Raw genomic sequence first — 22,757 nt, 5'->3', positions numbered from 1 at the left:
GTTTATTCCTAGGTATTTTCTGATTTTTGGTGCAAGTGTGATTGCATTGTTTTCTTAATTTCCCTATCTGTTCTTTTCTTAGTGTGTAGTGTATTCATGTATGAAACTACAACAGATTTCTGTATACTGATTTTTTATTCCGCAGCTTTGTTGAATTGATTACTTCTAGAGCTAATAGGTAACTATAGATAGGTAATTTTTTAATGTTTATTTTTGAGAGAGAGAGAGAGAGAGAGAGAGAGAGAGAGAATGAGTGGGGGAGGGAAAGAGAGAGAGGGAGACAGAAGATCTGAAGCAGGCTCTGCACAGAACCTGATGCCAGTCTCGAACTCACAAACCCTGAGAACGTGACCTAAGCCTAAGTGGGATGGTTAACTGACTAAGTTCCCCAGGTGCCCCTATTAGGTAACTTTTAATTGATTTTTATCACCACATGGTTATTTTTACTTAGTGTCATAAATTAGTTTATCTATACCCACCTATATGAAACCATGCCAGAGTCAATATACAAAGAAAATTACAACATCTTCTTACCATTTAGGAATTACAATATTTCATACATAATGAACAAATATAAGGCAGACATTTGTACAAAAGCAATAATGCAGACACTGGAATTTTATAAATTGCATTTTAATGTTGCCTTCTGGGAATTAACCTATAGCCCAGATCTTGCTAAAATTATTATTATATGGGCAGACTTAAAGGACTTTTAGAGTCATGCTGTTATCTCATTACAAGATCTTCCACAAGTGATAATAAAAAGTGAATTCTTCAATATTTTACTTCTGAATTTAAAACTTCCTATTTTTTGAGAATTGGAAGGAGTAAAAGGGAATAACTGTTAAATGAGAACAAAAAATACTTTATTTTTAATTAATAATGATGTTGATTTGAATCTAGATTAGATTAGAAGTGAAAGGCTTAATATTAACACAAATTCTTGTGTTACAAAGAATTGTAACTTGTGTTAAATCTAGTCATGTATAAACTACAAATTATATCCTCACATATAATTTAGGCATAAATTAGGTATAAATAAATACTTGTTTATGGTGATTCAGAAATTTAATATTTTCATTTAGTTGGATTTTAAAACGTGAAATTCTGCTGTGGGGCCTCAGCATGATTTGGTATCATATTTTTCATTAAGTTATTTCTAGTGTTGTAAGCTTGCCTCACAAGGCTTTGAATTATAAAGCTGTATAAAGTAGGAGAAAGGCTAATGGGAAATTAATCTATGAAGTGAAAAAATAAGGTTTTAGATACTACTCTCAACTTTGTGAAGCATGTTTATAAATTGATACAATCGCTAGTATAAAAATTAGTAAGATTTTATGATCAGTCATGTATTTGTTTACATCAATAGTCTGCAAATTTTCCTTAAATGGAGGGATTGACCTCCTTCCTGGTCAAGTATGTATTTTGTGCTTCCTGCTACTTTCAGTAACAATCAGTGAAGTTTAAAGTGAATGGAAGTAATTCTCAAACATTCTATATTCAAAGCACAACAGAAGAGTGGGAGAACTATTGATTCATTCATCGCATGTGACATAAAGTAACTTTCTAATCTGTGCCTCAGTGGGTGAATTATGGCTATAATAAACACTTGGTCTAAACACTTCCTGCTTAAAATCCATATAAGGAATTGATAAACTTCTCTTCATCTGGATTTCAGTGTTTGATATTGTCTATATTAACAAGAGTCCACGAATGGCAAGTCCTTCATACTAACAATTTTAGCTAAAGTTAACAAAAATCAAGGATACTGTCTGCTCACCTTGTTCATAAGACTTTTATCACATTCAAAACTTCCATTTTTTACCCTTTGTTTAGTAGCAACTGCTCTAGTACTGCGGCGCCCAAACTCTAATCCTGGTGGTCCTTACAACTTTTAAGAAATATTCATTATGAACTGTATCCCAGAAATAATGCATATACATAAATACACACGAAAATTGGCATCTACTGGGGCACCTGGGTGGCTCAGTCAGTTGAGCGTCTGATTTGGGCTCAGGTCATGATCTCAGGATTTGTGGGTTCCGGCCCTGCATCAGGCTCTGTGCTGACCGCTTGCTCAGAGCCTGGAGCCTGCTTCGGATTCTGTGTCTCCTTCTTTCTCTGCCCCTCCCCCGCTCACTCCTTGTCTCACTCTGTTTCTCAAAAGTAAATAAATGTAACAAAAATTAAAAATAAAAAATAAAAAAAATTTAAAAATGACATCTACTTCAGCATACATACGAAAACTCTGACGTCCTCTGACGTTATATCATTATGGACTGAATTAAATTATTCACCTATTTACTGCTTTGGGAAGTGGTATGATATAGTGCAAGTTAAAGAAATCCAATCTCTGACTTTTAGAAATTTATACTCTAGGTAGGCAATGGTTTCAGGATTTGTAAAAATATATGAATTTAGAACACTGCAAGTATAAACTAGTAGATATTACTTTTAAGAAGAGAGATATCCTGATATTTACAATGTGCTTGCTATCTGCAACTCACGATATTAGTGCTTTAATAAATTGATCTCATTGACTTTTCACAAAGACCCAATGAGATAGATATTAAATCCCCATTTTGAACCAGGAAACTGAGACTCAGAGGAGTTAACTTGTATAAGAGGGCATAGTCAAGTAAATGGCAGAGGCAGGGACCCTACTTCTGTACTTACTGACACCAAATATATATTTTCACCATTTCACGGCGTTACTTACTGCATGATCAGTGAAATCTTTATTATGGGACACAGAAATGCAATGTCTGGAGAAAATTCCTTTAAGAAATGCCTTTGTGGGCACCTGGATGGCTCAGTCGGTTAAGCATCTGACTTCAGCTCAGGTCATGATCTCACGGTCTGTGGGTTCGCCCCCGCGTCGGGCTCTGTGCTGACAGCTCGGAGCCTGGAGCTTGTTTCGGATTCTGTGTCTCCCTCTCTCTCTGACCCTCCCCTGCTCATGATCTGTCTCTCTCTGTCTCAAAAATAAATAAAAACGTTTAATAAAAAAAAAGAAATTCCTTTGTTTTTTTAATATTTATTTGCTTAATATTAAATTTAGCTGCTGTCTGTAAAGCATACTATGTTGTAGAAAAATAAACCAAATAAATACACCTCACACAATAAGCCATATCTGTTATTTTAATTCACTTAGTTAAATATCTAGACCAAAGAAGAATCAATTCTTACATTCTTGATTCAGAACATTTTAAAATTAGACTGCATACTGTAAAACTGTACAAAAACTATATTATTTCATACAGTGAAAATATTTGTGGGTAGCTGTGACAAAGTGAATTCCTGTAGAAGTAAGTTGTTATTTCTTTTTTTTTTTCCACTTGTGGCATGACAAATGGTTTTTACTATGCCTTGAGCACTGTTAACAGATTTTCCTAATAGAGGATGAGAAGTTTTTTTTTTAATTTTTTAATGTTTATTTATTTTTGAGAGGGAGACAGAGTATGAGCAGGGGAGGAGCAGAGAGAGAGAGGGAGACACAGAATCTGAAGCAGGTTCCAGGCTCTGAACTGTCAGCTCAGAGCCTGACTCAGGGCTTGAACTCATGACCCACAAGATCATGACCTGAGCCAAAGTTGGACACTGACAGAGCCACCAACGTGCCCCAAGGATGAGAACTTTATATCAGTTTTAAGTTCTCAAGTCAAGTTTCTATTGTGTTAATAACTTCATTGTTCATGTTTTATGAAATATTGATATCAAAATAGGAAATATGTATGTTCATAATATTTATGTTAAGATGTAAGGATACAAAAGTAATTATATAATGTTAGCTGATTTATTTTTAAAGTAATTAGAAAAAGATTTAAAACAAAAGCACCAAATGTTTCTACCAGTTTTAGGTGATGATCTTTGTTTTTATTTTGTTTTGGGGCATCATATATCACTAGTCTGTGCTTTTCACTTATTCAATAAGCTTATGTTGCTTTTGTAATCAGAAAAAAATTAACAAATTTCATCAGTTAAATTTTAAGCTCAATTTTAGATGCATATACAAGAATATTTTTAAGAATAAAAAAAAGATCTCTGATTAGGTTTCCCCTGTGTATACAAAAAGGAAGAGAATTATCAGCTGATAATTTTTTTATGGCTTATTTATTTATTTTGAGAGAGACAGAGAGTGAGAGCAGGGGAGGGGCAGCGAAAGAAGGAGAATCTCTAATAGGCTCTGTGTTCTCAGTGCAGAGCCCATGCGGGGCTCAGAACTGTGAGTTCATGACCTGAACTGAAATCTAGTCCCATGCTTCACCATCTGAGCCACCCAGCCTCCTCAGCTGATCATTTTAAAACAAAAATAAGTTGTCTCAGGGTGCCTGGGTGGCTCAGTCCTGTTGAGGGCCTGACTCTTGGTTTCAGCTCAGGTCACGAGCCTTGGATCATGGGATCGAGCCCCACATTGGGCTCTGTGCTAAGCTTGGAGCCTCCTTGAGATTCTCTTTCCCTCTCTCCCTCTCTCTCTCTCTCTCTCTCTGTCCCTCTACCCCCTCCCCCCACTTGTGCTCTTTCTCTCAAATAATAAGTAAATAAATAAATAAATAGTCTCAAATGAAGTCTACTTATTATTATCATCATATACTAGCAATTCTAAACAGTGTCAGTGATAAAATACCCCTAAATTCTAAATTAAACACCTATCTGAACTTGGGGCTACCACACTTACCCCAACTCATCCCAACCCCCAGCCACATTGCCCCTGATATAATTTAGACTATGGTCATTTCTTTTTATTATTATTGAGAACAATGCAAAATTGGATTTACATATCAGTAATAAGAAGAAGAATAAAAACCTGACAAACATAATCTTCAAGCTAGTATGAAATTTGCGTTTAAACCCTTTTTAACTTTATGTTTTACAGGGACTGAAGAGGAAGATGAAGGCGATGACCTTTTGCTTCGGTCTGTAGATGAGTTCTGGTGGTTTCCTCACATGTGGAGCCATATGCAGCCTCATCTCTTCCATAATGAGTCATCTTTAGTTGAACAGATGATTCTCAACAAGGAATTTGCCCTGGTGAGCACATTTTATTGGAATATTTTTCAAACTGAGTTATGATCTATCAGTGGATTATAAAATCAATTTACTGGGTTGAATACAACAGAAATAGAACAGAAGATATCAAAGAGTGCATCACACGTATTAAGGGTATAAATTGATTTGTGTTATTTTGTTTCAGGAATGTGTGTGTGTGTATGTGTGTATATATATATATATATATATATATATATATATATATATATGTATATGTATATAGGACCATGATATGATATAAAATGTATTTCAAAAAGTATGTTATTGTCAGAAAATTACTATCTTTTGTTTTATGGAAGAATTATTCTTGCATCTATGAGAAAGAAATATAGTACTTTCTCCATTGTATTCCTGGTGCATTATAATTACGTTCTCAAAGCATTAATTATAAGGGATGGATGGATGGATGGATGGGTGACGTGAAACATTACAACAATGATTGAGAACCAGTGGTTCAAACTGCAGCATGTGCTGGGCCCAATCCTGAAGTTTCTGATTCAGTATATTTTCAAAGACACCTGAGAATTTGCATTTCTAACAAATTATCTGATGGCCCATAAGCCAAACCTGGCCTGCTGCTTACTTTTTATTGTCCCTAAGCTAAGATATTTTTGTTCTGTGTGTTTTTCGTTGATTGTCTTTTAGGTTTTTAAATGATTGACAATCAAAGGCACAATAATATTTTGTGACATAGAAATTGCATAAAATTCAGATTTCGAAGTACATATAAAAATGTTACTGGCACACTGCATACTCCTACTTTTATGTATTGTCTGCGGCTGCTTTTTCTCTATAGCAGCAGAGTTGTGCAGTTGCAGAAGAGACAATATATGGCCCACAAAGCCTAAAATATTTGCCTTTACTGAAAAAGTTTTCCCACCCTGTTCTAAATATTAGGTAAACTATGCATCCCTTTAACAATCTAATGAAAGAAATATTTTTCCCAGAAAAATACTCAGGTGCACGTTCTCACATCTTCACACAGAAGGAATAGACCATCACAAGGGGTATGTGAATCACCCAAGATTCTAGGCCCCAGATAAAACCTATCTTTAAATGAACAGTTTTCAATTAAAATAAAGAGTTCAGGGCCCCTGGGCAGCTCAGTCAGTTAAGTGTCCAACTCTTGACTTTGGCTCAGGACATGAACTCACAGTTCCTGAGCTCAAGCCCTGCGTCAGGCTCTGCACTGACAGCACAGAGCCTGCTTGTGATTCTGTTTCTTCCCCTCTCTGCCCCTCCCGCTCTTGCTCTCTATCTCTCTCTCAATATAAATAAAAAATAAACTTAAAAAAATAAATAAAATAAATAGTTCATATGTACTATGTGATCGTTGATGTTTCATTTTTTAAAAGCCATATTAACAGGCATAGACCTAATCAGTCAGTTAAGTGTCCAACTTCAGCTCAGGTCATGATCTCATGGCTTATGGATTCAAGCCTCACATCTGGCTCTTTGCTGACAGCTCAGAGCCTAGAGCCTGCTTCAGATTCTGTGTCTCCCTCTCTCTCTCTGCTCTTCCCCCACTCATGCTCTGTCTCTCTCTCTCTATCAAAAATAAATAAACATTAAAAAAATTTTTTAAGAGGCATAGACCTAAGGCCAAATGTGTACTATGATATTTTTCAAAGTTATGCCTAGTTATGTTATTATGTTAACAGCTCACCGTTCTTTTCATCACAAAATCCCCAGACCTATGTCAAATCTACACATAGTATCCTTACTAAGAGTGGGTGGCACAAAAAACAATTAAGATCATGGACTCAGGCACCAGAGTGCCTATGTTTTAACCTTGACCTTCCATCAGTGGCTGCTTGATCTTGAACAAAAATTATTCAAACTCTCTGTTTCCCATCTCTCAGTCTCCCCATCTGTAAAAACAAGGATAATAGTAACAACTACCTCATAGGATTATTTTGATACATATTTGAGGATATGCATATATATATATATATATATATATATATATATATATATATATATATAAAATGCTTAGAGCAGTTCCTGCAACACAGTAACACTCAATAGGGGTTAATTAAACAATTATGATCTTCCAAAATCCAGACAAATATGCAGTTATGTTTTGCTTTACAAAAGCCAAATATTTTTTTTTAATATGGATTTACAAGAGGTTGATTGTCACTTAACTTTTAAGGAATGTCTAATAAATTTTGTAGTACTTCATAGCATTGTAAATTTAAGTAAATATTCCCTTTTCAAAAAATAAACTTACCTTGAGTAAGCATGCTGAATTCTCTCTGTGCAGTTACCTTAACATTAAACTGTTTGTTTATCATTTGATTTAAATCCCCCCCTACCTCTCTGTCACTGTGAAGGCTTGCTTTTTTAGGCATGTGGGTTATATTTCATAATGGTCGATTTCACCTGTTTGTGTAATTTCTTTTTTTAAAAAGCCATGCCAAAAGCACTGGGAAAGACTCAATGTAATTGCTTTGTAATGAAATGTTGAAAGCTATTTAGAGTTCATTCAGAGCAATTACATTTGTTTAGTCAGTGTGGCTAGATGCTAGACTGAAGCCTATAAACACATTTTGTAAAAAATAATCTTATTATATGTTGCATAGGCAAAATATTACAACTAAAATAAAGTCTGTTAAACACACATCCTGCAATGACATCATTCTTTTCCTTCTGGAGTTCACCTCAATAAAACTTCTCAGGACTCTTCAAGCAGTGACATTCAAAATCCACCTTTACCTGTAAACATCAGATGGCAATATGTTTGTTTTCCAGAGAGCCAGGGAATGTATCTCTTTCCTATTAAATTATTATCTTTCCACATCTAGATGACACTTCAAAATCATCAACAGTATTAAGATGGGATAGGAAAGCTCTACATGAGATACTCGCAGACTATATTTTAGTCCTGACTACAAGTAACAAGTTCTAATACAGTTGGCATCTCATTTAATGTCTTCATGCCTCAGTTTCCTCCCCTGGAATAATAATGATTCCCTTTTTCATTCTCTAAACCACAAAGTTTTTAGATAATTAATTTACATCAGCTCATCTGCCAGCCAAAAGCACTGGACCAGATAATCCACTGATCAATCCCATTTCTAAAATTCTGTGATCATTGACAATGTCGGTCCACAATTTGGAATGAACATCTTGAAACACTTACCTAGCTGCAATTGAAGCAATTATGGAAAGAGATTTTCAAACTGAATGACAAATTTAAGCTGAAAAAAAACCAGAAGTGTGTAAATCTCTCTTTTTTATCCCAACCTGACATTCCTCGGTACAACCCTGGCTGGCAGAGGAGTTATCAGTCAAAAACACAGTTGTTCTCACAACATTTACAAAAATGATTCAAAGACATATTAATAGTTTTATGGTGATGTTTCAAAAGTAGTTAAACAATCTGAATGGTTTTATTTGTAGTGTTTGTTCAAATTCTCTATGGATAGGGTTCATCTCCTGATGTAATATGTCTAAAACTCAAGAGAGAAATACATTGCCACCACTGTTTCTTTACTGTTTCATCATTTTAGAAGAGCTTTTATTACTGTAAACTTGATTTTTTTTTTTTTTGGTCAATAACATTTCTTAATTGAAGTATAATTAACATATAGTGTTATGTTAGTCTCAGGTGCACAATATAATGATTCAACAACTCTATACATTATTCAGTGCTCATCACAATAAGTGTACTCTTAATTCCCTATATCTATTTCATCCATCCCATCACTCACCTCCCCTCTGGCGACCACCAGTTTGTTCTCTGTATTTAAGACTGTCTTTTTTTGTCTTTTTGTTTTTTAGTTTGTTCATTTGTTTTGTTTCTTAAATTCTACATGAGTGAAATAATATGATATTTGTCTTCTCTGTCTGACTTATTTCACTTAGCATTTTACACTCTAGTCCATCCCTTTTGTTGCAGATGGCAAGATCTCATTCTTTTATATGGCTGAGTAATATTCCAATGTGTATATAATCCATTAATCTATGGATGGACACTTGGGTTGCTTCCATATCTTGGCTATTGTAAATAAAACTGCAATAAACATAAGGGTACTTATATATATATATTTTGAATTAGTGTCCTCATGTTCCTTGGGTAAATATCCAGGAGTGGAATTGCTGAATTATTTGATATTTCTTTTTATTTTTTTTGAGAAAACTCCATACTGTTTTCCACAGTGGCTGCACTAATTTATATTCCCATTAATGGTGCACAAGGTTGTTTTTTTTTCCTCCACATCCTCACCAATGCTTGTTACTACTTGTCTTTCTGATTCTAGCCATTCCTACAGTTGTGAAGTAATATCTTGTCGTGGTTTTGATTTATATTTCCCCGATGATTAGTGATGTTGAACATATTTTCATGTGTCTGTTGGCCATTTATGTATCCTTTGGAAAACTGCCTATTCAGGTACTCTGCTTATTGTTTAATCAGATTGGTTTTTTGGTTTTGAGTTGTATAAATTCTTTACATATTTTGGATATTAATCCTGTATTGGATATGTCATTTGCAAATATCTTCTCCCATTCAGTAGGTTGCCTTGCCATTTTGTTGATGATTTCCGTTGCCGTGCAGAAGTTTTGTTTTGTTTTGTTTTTATTTTGGTGTGGTCTCAAAGCTTTAATTTTGTTTTTGTCTCCTTTGCCTGAGGAGATATATCTAGAGAAATGTTTCCATGGCTGATGTCAAAGAAATTACTGCCTATGTTTTCTTCTAGAAGTCTTATGGTGTCAGGTCTTACATTTAAGTCCTTAATCTATTTTGAATTTATTTTTGTGTATGGTGTATGAAAATAGTACAGTCTCAATTTTTTTTTTGCAGGTAACTGTCCAGTTTTCCCAATACCATTTGTTGAAGAGACAGTCTTTTTCCCATTGCATATTCTTGCCTCCTTTTCTGTAGATTGATTGACCATATAACTGCAGGTTTATTTCTGGGCTCTCTATTCTGTTCTGTTGATCTATGTGTCTATTTTTGTGCCAGTTTCATACTGTTTTGATTGCCATTGCGTTGTAGTATATCTTAAATCTGTGGGATTGTGATAGCCATAGCTTTGTAGTATATCTTAGATCTGTAGGATTGTGATACCTCCAGCTTTGTTCTTCTTTCTCAGGAATGCTTTGGCTAGTTGTGATCTTTAATGGTTCCATATGAATTTAGGATTGTTTGTTCTAGTTCTATGAAAAATGTGGTAGGTATTTTGATAAGGATTGCATTAAATCTATTGATTGCTTTGGGTAGTATGGATATGTTAATAATATGGGTTCTTCCAATCCATGAGCATAGATTATCTTTCCATTTGTATGTGTCATCTTCAATTTATTTTATCAGTGCTTTATAGTTTTTGTAGTACAAGTGTTACATTACACTTCCTTGGTTAGGTTTATTAGTAGGCATTATATTATTTTTAGTGCAAGTGTAAATGGGATTATTTTCTTAATTTCTCTTTCTGCTACTTCTTTATTATTGTAAAGAAACTCAATATTTTTCTGCATATTAATCTTATAATTTTAATTCATAGTCTGTGACTTTACTAAATTCATTTCTCAGTTTTGATAATTTTCAAACATTATTATTTATAAATCCATTAAGTTATGTATGTGGTGTGAATGTACATGCATATGTATAAGGGGCTATGAGTATGTATACACTTAATCCATTAGCATTTGTATATGCAATGTATGAATGTGTTTATTGTGTGCATATATATATACATATGTATGTGTATATATATAACATGCTTATTACATGAACATACACGCCCTGTGAATGTGTGTATGTGTGTACAGGGCATTGGTTGAATAATAAGTGTAGTAAACTCAGATACATTAATTATAAGATACTATATACTTGTATGGCATTGATTTGGGAAAAATCTTTTTTGATTCTTCTAATAAACCATACATTTTTGCTTTCATTATGTTACTTGAGCATGTCACTAAATAGAAGCAACACTTCAAATATGACAACAGACAAAATCTCAAGAGATTTCCATCAAGAGATGGAAAACATCGGCTAACATTAAAGCATTTGATGAAAAGGCTACCAAAATTATTCTTAACTTGACCCACACCTTTTTTTCAAACCTAGAGGGAAAGAATGCCTATAGCATAAACTGAGATTATGTATTTTTATTCCAAAATAGATTTGTGGGGAAAAGGGAAATTAAGAAATAGTGTTTTGTTGTTTTAAGTTTTGTGGACAGACTTATTAACATTTTCAAATGAGTGAGATCTTTCAGTTCACTGATAATTGTAGACTATAAAATATCCTTAAGGAAACAAACAAACAAACAAACAAAAACAAACAAAAAAACCCCACTTGTCTTCAATGATAACTTTTCAATAATTATGTCTTTTTCTTGTCATTTTGTTAAATAGTTATGTGTTGTATTTATGAGTAAATAAGTTAAGAATTCCTGAAATAAAGGTCTAAGTTTTTAAATCCTACTTTTAAAATGCCACACTTATTTATGAACTGTGTATATCTTTTTTCATAACAAGACACAATATTTCTGATAAGGAAAATGCTGACACTTAAAATGTTCTCATAAAAGCTCAAACTCATCAAAGAGTAACTATGGAAAATCTTTAAGTATCATGATGGCATGCATACTAAATCACTTATGTAGAGGTTTTAATTAAAAAATAAAAGGAGTGTAATATTGGAATTCATGGCACGATGATATAAAACTGAGAGAGAAGTGCCTTTCAATAACTTGTATGCCTGTATCTTTACTAAATTATGCAGTATACAGCCTTAAGTTGTACAACAAATACAAGTTATTAAAAAAAAAAACCTCTGGTGATTATAGCTCATAGGGTGTTTTAGAGATAGAAAATTTAGAGCAGGTAAGACTATTGAATCAAAAATAAAATTGTGACCAAATACTGACTTAATGAAAGTTCACTAGAGAGCAAATAATGTATTTTGAAGGTTCAGTAATGAATAAGGCAATCTGTGCACTCAGCAGAATAGATACTTACGTAAGCATGAAGAATTTAAATAAAATATAAAGAAGCAAAACATCCAAGCATAGACAAATTTGAAACTTTTTGGCAATTGCATGAGCTTTTGAGGGATCCTGAACTTTTATAACTTATCTCAGAAATGAGATCCCACCAGTTTAATCATATACTATTCATTAGAAGATAGTCATTAGGGCCAGCACATACTTGAAAGGAGGAGGATTCAACAAGGGAGGGAATACCAATAGGCAGAAATCATTGGAAGTCATTATGGAAGCTCGCCTTCATGTCTAACTAGAAACAGGAAATATAGGGGCGCCTGGGTGGCTCAGTAGGTTAAGCGTCTGACTTTGCCTCAGGTTATGATCTCACTGCTCACAGATTTGAGCCCCGTATCAGGCTCTGTGCTGACAGGTCAGAGACTGGAGCCTGCTTCAGATTCTGTCTCTCTGTCTCTGCCCCTCCCCAATCACACTCTGTCTTACTCTATCTCTCAAAAATAAATAAACATTAAAAATTTTTAAAAAAAGAAATAGGAAATATAAAGAATCCTGTATGATAGAAGTCATACTTATTTGTTCATTAACTTAAAAAATATTTGAATATGAACTAAAACATTAAAATCAGAATCTTTTTTTTTTTTTTCATAATTTACTGTCAGGTGAGCTCACATATAATGTAGTCTTGGCTTCAGGAGTAGATTTCCATGATTTATCACTTACATACAACATCCAGTACTCATCCCAACAAGTGCCCTCCTCAATGCCCATCACCCATTTTTTCCAGGCCCCCAACTCCCCACCCCCATCAACCCTCAGTTTGTTCTCTGTATTTAAGCATCTCTTATGGTTTGCCTCCCTGTCTGTAAGTTATTTTTCCTTTCCTTTCCCAATGGTCTTCTATTAAGTTTCTAAGATTCTACATATGAGTGAAAACATGTATCTTTCTCTGACTGACTTACTTCATATAGCATAATATTGTCCAGTTCCATCCACATCGTTGCAAATGGAAAGATTTGCATTCTTTTTCATTGCTGAGTAGTATTCCATTGTATATATAAACCACATCTTCTTTATCCTTTCATCAGTTGATGGACATTTAGGCTCTTTCCATAATTTGGCTATTGTTGATAGTGCTGCTATAAACTTTGGGGTACGTGGGCTCCTACACATCTACACTCCTGTAGCCTTTGTATAAATACCTAGTACTACTATTCCTGGGTCACAGAGTAATTCTATTTTTAATTTTTGAGGAACCTCCACAATGTCTTCCAGGGTGGCTGCACCAGTTTGCATTCCCCATTCCCACCAACAGTGCAAGTGGGTTCCTCTTTCTCCACATCCTTGCCAACATCTGTTATTTCCTGAGTTGTTAATTTTAGCCAGTCTGAACTGTGTGAGGTAGTATCTCAATGTGGTTTGGTTTATATTTCCCTGATGATGAGCAGTGTTGAGCATTTTGTCATGTGCCTGTTAGCCATCTGGATGTCTTCTTGGAAAAGTGTCTATTCATGTGTTCTACCCATTTTCACAGGATTATTTGTTTTTCGGATGTTGAGTTTGGTAAGTTCTTCATAGATTTTGAATACTAACCGTTTATCTGATATGTCATTTGCAAATATCTTTTCCCATTCTGTTGGTTTCCTTTTAGTTTTGTTGATTGTTTCCTTTTCTGTGCAGAAGGTTTTTATCTTGGTGAGGTCCCAATAGTTCATTTTTGCTTTTATTTCCCTTGTTTTCAGAGACATGTCAAGTAAGAAATTGCTGCGGCCGAGGTCAAAGGGGTTGTTACCTGTTTTCTCCTCTAGGATTTTGATGTTTTCCTGTTTCATTTCAGACACATAGACCAATGGAATAGAATACAGAACCCAGAATTGGACCCACAAATGTATGGCCAACTAATCTTTGACAAAGCAGAAATGCATATCCAATGGAAAAAAAGACAGTCTCTTTAGCAAATGGTGCTAGGAGAACTAGACAGCAACATCCAGAAGAATGAAACTGGACCACTTTCTTACACCATACACATAAACTCAGAATCTTTATCTTGAAGCTTAATACCAGTTACACCTCCCTAAGACCAAAATATTTACTCATCTAACTCTTTTCTTTTCATCCAATCCATTGCCTCTACTTGAAAATATATAGACAACTGTTGAATTCTCGTCACCTCTACTACTAACTACTTAGTTTAAGTTACAGTTGTATCTTTTTTACCAGCTTTATTGATATTGACATTAATATATCATAAACCTCAGTGATGTTTAGTGTGTTTACAGATTTATGCAAACTTCATCACGATTAATTTTTAAAAAAACATCTTTATAACTTCAAAAAGTCTGTACCCCTCAACAGTCAATTCCTCTTTCTCTCAACTCCCCTGAACCTAGGAAATTATTAATTTACTTCCCATTTCTGTAGATTTTTTATTATGAACATTTTATATAAATAGAATCATATAATATGTGTGTGGTCTTTTATAATTAGTTTTTTTTTTCATTTAACTTAATCTTTTGCAGTTCACATATGTTGTAGCATGTATCAGTACTTTGTTCTGTTTTATAGCCAAGTAATGTTCCATTGCTATGTTTATATTATATTTTATTTATACATTCATCAGTTGATAGACATGTTTATACTTTCTGGCTATTATTTATAATGTCTCTACAAATATTCATGTACAAGTTTTTGTGTGGACATGTGTTTTCATTTATCTGTATATTTACCCTGGAGTAGAATTGTTGGGTTACATATGGTATCTCTATGTTTAGCATATTGAGAAACCACCAGACTGTTTTTAAATTGTCTGTACCACTTGGGGCACCTGGTTGACTCAGGAGGTTAAGCATTTGACTTTGGCTCAGGTCATGATCTCATTGGTTTGTTAGTTCAGGCCCTGCCTCAGGCTCTGTGCTGACAGCTTGGAGCCAGGAGCCTGCTTCGGATTCTGTCTCTCTCTCTCTCTCTCTCTCTCCCTCCATCCCTCCCTCCCTCTCTCTCTCTCTTTCAAAAATAAACATTAAAAAAGTTTTAAATAAAATAAAATAAATTGCACCACTTTACATTTCCACCAACAATGCATGAGGATTCTAATTACTCCACATCCTTGTCAACCCATGTTATTATCTGTCATTTTTATTATATATGGTATGGATATGAGGAAGTATCAAATTATGTTGTGATTTCCATTTCCCTAATGGCTAATGATGTTGAGCATCTTTTCATATGTCTATCAGCTGTCATATATCTTCATGTCTATTCAGATCCTTTTCCACTTTTTAATTGTGTTAGTGGCCTTTTGTTATTTACTTGCAAGAAATCTTGTATATTCTTTATACAAATACTTTATCAGTTCTATGATTTTCAGATATTTTCTCCATATGTGGATTCTCTTTAAACTTACTGAACAGTGTCTTTTGAAACATAGAAGTTTTAAATTTTTATAAAATCCAATTTATCATTTTTTTTTGGTCTCTTGTGCTTTTTGTGTCAAACCTAGAAAGGTTTTGCCTAACCCAAGGTCATAAAAATGTACTCCTATATTTGCTTCTATGAATAAGATGATATGAACACTTACATTTAGTTCTGCGATGCATTTAGAGTTCATTCTTTTGTATGGCACAAGGAAGAAGTACAGCTTCATTCTGTCACATGTGGTATCCAGTTGTACCCACATTTTTTGTTGAAAAGACCATTCTTTCTCCCACCAAATTGGGTACTTCTGTCAAAAATAAACTGACTTTAAATTTAAGGAAGTATATTTATACTCTCAATTCTATTATATTTATCTCTATGCCTGCCCTTATGCTAGATCTCACCATCTTGATTCCTGTATCTTCCCAATAAGTCTTTTTATTGAAAATTGTGAGTCGTCCAACTTTGTTTTTCTCTTTAAAAATTGCTTGGTCTACGGGGCGCCTGGGTGGCGCAGTCGGTTAAACGTCCGACTTCAGCCAGGTCACGATCTCGCGGTCCGGGAGTTCGAGCCCCGCGTCAGGCTCTGGGCTGATGGCTCAGAGCCTGGAGCCTGTTTCCGATTCTGTGTCTCCCTCTCTCTCTGCCCCTCGCCCGTTCATGCTCTGTCTCTCTCTGTCCCAAAAATAAATAAACGTTGAAAAAAAAATAAATAAAAATAAAAATTGCTTGGTCTATTCTGGGTCCTTTGAGTTTTCATATGAGTTTTAGAAGCAGCTTATCAATTTCTGCACAATGACTAGCTGAGATTTTGATAGGATAGCATTGGATCCACAAATAAATTGAGGAAATACTCCTATCTTAACATAAGTTTTTTGGTCTATGTATATGGGCTATTTTTCCATTTATTCAGGTCTTCCTTAGTTTTTTTCAATAATATTTTATAATTTTCACTGCCTATGTTCCTCATTTCTTTTGTTAAATATGTTACTAAGTATTGTATTCTTTTTGATGCTATCATAAGTGGAATTGTTACTTAATTTCACTTGCACATTCTTTATTTTTATTTATAAAAGTACAATTGATTTTTGTATATAGAGTTTGTAACCTTCAAATTTGCTGAATTTATTTACAAGTTCTGGAATTATTTTAGTGGATTCTTCAGGATAGTTTATATATAAGATCTTATCATATGTAAATGGAAATAGTTTTACTTCTTCTTTTCCAATCTGGAAACATTTTATATCATTTTCTTGTCCAATTTACCTGATGTGAATCTCTGTATATTGCTGGATAGAAGTGACAAGCACAAAAATCCTTGTCTTATTCCTGATCTTAGGAAGGAAACATCCAGTCTTTCACCATTAACCATGATGTTAGTTACAGCCTTTTCATAGAAACCTATTATCAAGTTCAAGTTCCTGTCAATTCCTGCTCAGTTGAGTATTTTGATTATGAGAATATATTGGCATTTTCATATATTTTGGGGGGATCTATTCAGTTGATTATGCTTTTCCCTTTGTTTTATTGGTAAGATGTATTACACTAATTGTTGTAAGGTTAGTTTAACATCTAAAACCAAGACTTTCTAGTACCAACCATTAAAATATCAGATGGGAAAACCCTGTGATAAATCTCATTGGTCTTGGTGTATAATGCTTTTTATATGTTGCTGAATTTAATAGCTAGTATTTTGTTGAATATTTTGTATCTATATTCATAGAGATATTGGTTTGTAGTTTTTCTTTTATTATACCTTTGTCTGGTTTTGGTGGTAGGCTAATACTAGCCTCATAGAATTAGTTGGAAAATGTTCTCTCCTTTTCTGTGTTTTAAAAGAACACAGTTCTATAGATACGGTCTATAGATAGGTCTATGAGACTTTTTCCAATCACAGGAGTATTCTTAGCTGTCTCTTTCTTTGGTTTTCTCTAGTATACTTCTTATTTGGTTTATTATTAGCTTGCTATTAACCTTAATTAAAATAACAACAGCCTTCTCTGAATTGCTTGCCATCAAAATCTCCATTGTTTTCAAGGGTGATCTTTGACTTGAACTTTTCCACACTCTGTCCCAAATAAGGTCACTTCCCTTGGAGAGAATTTAAGAGTTCTTTCTTTCTATGACCTACCTCTTCCTGTGGGCAAAGTCTTTGCAACCACTGTTCCAGAGCTAGAGTGGGAACAATGGCTTCCTCTCTCAACGTGACACCCAGATTTATGAGCAGGGTGCTGGGTTGGGATGGTAGCCTCTGGTTTTCTCAGTTTGGTTCTCCTAGCTTAGAACCACTAGCCTACAACTGAGTTGGAGCAAGGACAAATCATGGTTTTGGTATTATTGGTCTCTGGCATCTGAGGTATAGTTTCTGCTCCAAGTGAGGTCCCCTTGAGGAAGAGATCTCCATATCTCTCAGCAGTTCTTGCCTAGAGTAGAGCTTCTAAGCACAGAGAAGGGGACATGAGAAATTCTCATGGCTAGCTCCTCCCAGGGACAAGCACAGCTTTAGACTGAAATCCAAGGGGAGAGGAACCCCTATGTTCTTGTCTCTACCTTCCTGAGGTGAGAATTTTGTCACTCTAAACTGAAGCAAGTGGGGAAAGGTGTGGGTCATGGCTCAAATGGCACATACTTTCACTGTTCTTACCAATCTTGGTAGATTTTTCTTGAATAATGTTTCTTCATTTGCTATACATCCTCAGTTCATTTTTCAGAGATTTTAAATGGTTTTTTTTGTAATAATTTCTATCAGTTATGGTTATTTTGCTGGGAGAGAGTCCACAGAGCTCCTCATAGCACCATTCCAGAAGTCAGAATCCTAACATTATATCTTGACTAATTTATAGCAATACCCCCCCCCCCCCCACGGGGATCCATTTCCATTCTTGGTCCTCTTGAATCTATTCTCATCAAAACAGGTATTGTGATCCTGTTAGCATGTAATTCGGGTCTTGTTACATTTTGTCTCAAAGTCCTCCAAACTACCTTAAAATATCTCTCAAGGCCTTTGCATCTGACCCCTTGTTTCACTGTGAACATTTTTTCACATCTGATGTTTTAATGGATGATACTAGAAAGTCTCCAGTAATTTCCCCTGATGTGCTAGAATTTATAGACTGGGTTTGTTTGTTTGTTTGTTTTGTTTTTGTTTGTATCTGTACTTTGAATCCTAAAGTAGGATAAGCAAAAAAAGTATTTTTAAGTTTGAAAATGCATTAAGTAATAGAATCAAATATTAATGGTATTTCCTTGGAAGACAGAGCAGTAAAAATTTGCTAAATGTTTAGTAAATTCAATATTCGTATGATCTTGAATAAATAATAAAATCACAGTGGGAAGATTATAGAATATCATCCAGCAAACTTGAGACTCACTTAATATGAGCACTTAAATGATTTTGTTGCTGAATACACAACATTTATTTACAGATGGCATTTTATAATAGTTTAAAAGTATTTCTCTCTCTGTCTCTCTCTCTCTCCCTCTCTCTCTCTCTCTCTCTATATATATATATATATAGTCAGTGGAAATATCTCTTAATCATGATAAGTATTATTTTTTCTTTTTATGTTAAATATACATAAATTTTTCATATATTGTTCAGAAACATGCTTTACAGACAACTTATCCACCTCCATTTTCCTTTACATGACAATATTTTGTCCACCATAATTCTTTATACCTTCCTATTACTACTTGTGTGTTTTATTCAAGATACTCAAAATTGTACACTTATAGATTCAACCTTTAATATAAGCTATATCAGCATGGAATATTTGTATTATGATGTGTGAGTTATCCATTTGTCACTGCAAAGCTTTGGCATCTGGGTGATGTATTAGTTTAACCATTTCAATGAGTAACTTTCTAAAATACATAACTTATTGCTTTTAAATTAATAAATGCATACTAAAAATCATGTCTCATTTTTCACAAGGACCAAAGGTTTTCACCGTTAATACAAATGATTTTATTGCCCCCACTGTTACTGTGCTCTCAGAATTTGCTGAGAGTAGGTGGACTATTTGCTCCTAAACTGTGTCCTTAACAATTTTTTTTTTAATTTTTGCATCTACTTTTTCAAGTTTTCTAATTTGTGGTTTGTAAGATTGATAGCTTTCTCTTCTAGCCATTGTCATGTTATCTGGGTATAGTAGCCAGATTCCCATTTTAGTAAAGTGAAGTGTTCAAACTAGATGACCACTGAGGCCCCTGATATCTCTAAAATTCTATAAATGTGAGTTGCTTTGAGCTTGGAGATACAGCAAGCTTCTTCAGCTTGTTTCTAAAATGACAGTGAAGCTCTCAATTTCACAAATGAGAAAACTGAGCTCATGTGTCAATGGTAGCACTGAGAACCCATACTCTGCCTTGTGGTTCCTAATCCAGGGCTCTGTCAGATGCACCATGTCCCACCCCACGCAAAAGCAGATGACTTCTGGGAGAACCAGACAGTATGGCCCAAGGTAAAATGAACCAACTTGTGCACCCTGTTTTCCTAGTGGCTTTTTAAAAACCACAGTCCAGGTAAAAGTAACTTCTGCAAAGTTGAAAAATTGTTGAAGAACACAGAACTTTCTTTCTGTATTGAGAGTAGACATTATTGTATAAAAACTTTAAGGATGAATATGGAAAATCGAAGTGTGTAATTAGGATATTGATCAGCATATTGCGTAATAAGTGAAAATATTTTTAGTTTTCTTTTACCTACCCATGGCCAGAAGATAGGATTTTTACCCTTTTTATAAGTAGAATGATATTGTTTAATAAAGTTCTTAGCTAGCTTATTCAAACCATCTCTAAGGTTTTCATCAATTCCTTTTTTTCACCAAACCTACAACATGAAGAATAGCATGAACTTTTTGCCTGAAAATTAGAATTGGTATTTCATTATCTATTAATATTCATACAGCTTAGCAATGGATTTAGAGAGAAAAAATGGCTTTCGTTGTCATGTGTTGTATCATGGTAAGTCTTTGACTTGCTGGTCTGGTATTGGCAGGTAGATGACAGAATTTCCCTTAGACAGAAAATCTCTACAATGCGTATTTATCTGTTTGATTTTCCTAGCAGAGGGCAACATCGGACCCACTCATCCCCCAAATCCCTATTTTAGTTGCAGCATATTTTTTTTTTTCTGTCAAGTAGCTATTTTATTTCTGAACGTGTTTAACCTCAAAGGAATAAATGCCACCTACAAAATTAACTTTAATATTGGGCAGCAATAATCGAAAGAAATGAACTATTTATATCATTCAAAATGCTTTAAATGTAAATCTATCAAGGCTCACATCTATCTGTTCTGAATACCTTTTATCATTATTTTTGGTAAATGTAAAGCACTGAAAGTCATTCCTTTTGCTCTATAGTTTTTATGCATTTAAATAATCTTTGAAGATTAACTAGAGGAGCTCTAATTCTTTTCTGGTGCTGATACATGAAACAATTGAAACAGCATTCCCCCCTAGGAGATAAGCTGATAACTGCTTAAAGTAGATGTTAATATTTAACTTACTTGCTTTAAGGCAAATAAATACTCCCTCTAAATATTAAGTTTTGTTTTTATTATACAGAACAGTAAACTATGCACAAAATCCAAAAAAAAAAGTTATATTCCTCTGAAGAAAACAAAACCTAAGCTATTTTTGCACATAAAAATCAGGGGCGCCTGGGTGGCTCAGTTGGTTAAACACATAAAAATCTTTTGTGACGTGAGTTTGCCCTGTGTGGGCCTAATTGTTTAGTGGATTAGTTAATCCATGCATTGGGCTTCAGACCTATCTTGATTCAAATTCCGCCTTTTGCAATTACTAAATGGGTGACCTTAGGAAACAGTTTAGAAATCTTGTGCTTTTATTTTCAAATGTGTAAAATGGGGATGATAATTGTTCCTACCTCAAGTTTTTTTATGAGAATTAAATGATGTATGTACATGTTTATATATGTATAATGCTTAGCAAAGTGTCTGGCACGTAAGTATTACAAAAAATATTTGTTATCATCATCATCATGGCTACCATCATTTTCACCATATTTCTTCAAGAAACGTACGATCATTCCTTTTGAAGTCAGAGGTTGGTGATAACAATAAAACCACCACAAGACTTTTTCAAGGCTATGTAATATGCAAGCTGGGGACAGATACCAGATATTCTGCCTGACAGAAGGCAGGAGAGGAGCACCCAGCCAGAGGGAGCAGTATGCAAAAGACCACAAGATAATGCCCCAAATAACATGTTCCACTCTTCTAGTAAAATATATATTGCTTCAGCAACAACCTATCAGTGTGTCTGGTAACTACTGCCTGTGGGATTTGGTCTGCAGTGATTTTTGTATGGTTCGTGTGCTCAGGATTGGCTTTACATTTTTAAAGCATTGTAAAAATCAAACAAACAGACAAAGAAAAATGTCTGACAGAAGCATTATGTTGCTGGCAAGGTCTAAAATATTAACTACACAGCTCTTCAGAGTAAAAGTTTGTCAAACCGTGGCTCACATATATAATGATCCAGAGAAAAGTATATCGACATGAAATCATTTTCCTTTAATTTTCAAAGTGTTTATTTATTTTTAAGAGAAAGTTAGGGCATGAGTAGAAGAGGGGCAGGGAGAGAGGCAGGCAGAGAATCCCAAGCAGGATCTGCTCTGAGAATCAGAGCACGACACAGAATGCCAGCCCACAAACCGAACCAGGAGCTGAAATCAAGCTTATGACCTGAGACAAAATTAAGAGTCAGACTCTCAGCCAATTGAGCCACCGAAGTACCCCTCAAATTGGAATCATAATGATGAATAATATAGCTTGAGTCCGTAATTGACACACACCTATCCATCAGTGATTATTGGCAACCTCCCTTGTCTTTAGAAATATGAAATTTGTAGAACATAAAATACATTTCTGATAATTCTTACCTTTATGAATCTCCAAAAGGAGCATAAAATGTTGAAGAAAGGAAGAAGAAATTGATTTGGTGTCAGAAGACACTTTGAGTTGGGAATTAGGAGAAGATGAGACTGAGTAGCTCATGTGGGACCGGAATTTACGGGAAATTTATACCCTAGGCCTTAGGGCCCCAGGGTCCTAAATCCAAGTAACTGATCACCTTTGCATAGAACTCTATCTACCATTTGAAATACCAGTTTTCCAGATTTTCCTATCATGTCTCACTCAATGTTCTGAATTAGTATATTCTTATTCGTTTCTCTTCTAGAACCTTCCGGATCATTATTCTTGCATATCTTTTGTAGACAAGATTAGCAAGTGAGCTACTTAGCAATGGTGCATGGAAATTCTCACTTCTACATTCTCACCTCAGGGTACAGATGTCTTTAGTCCTTGGTTGT

General features: G+C 34.6%; 1 protein-coding gene across 1 annotated transcript in view; it reads left to right on the top strand.

Moving 5' to 3' along the window:
* The window catches only part of LOC124519917 (bifunctional heparan sulfate N-deacetylase/N-sulfotransferase 4-like), a 403,122-nt gene that overhangs the window by 267,069 nt on the left and 113,296 nt on the right, over nt 1-22,757 (top strand). Inside the window, exon 5 of the mRNA XM_047090382.1 lies at nt 4,877-5,031. Within this exon, the coding sequence (XP_046946338.1) occupies nt 4,877-5,031 (155 nt within the window). The remainder of the gene's footprint in view (nt 1-4,876; nt 5,032-22,757) is intronic.

The sequence above is a fragment of the Lynx rufus genome, unplaced genomic scaffold (assembly GCF_022079265.1).
Source record: "Lynx rufus isolate CCGP_SWC_20201006 ecotype Redwood Valley unplaced genomic scaffold, mLynRuf1.p SCAF_3, whole genome shotgun sequence".
NCBI classification, from domain to species: Eukaryota; Metazoa; Chordata; class Mammalia; order Carnivora; family Felidae; genus Lynx; species Lynx rufus.
Note: the sequence above shows the minus strand (reverse complement) of the source record. Positions and strands in the feature narration are given on the sequence as shown.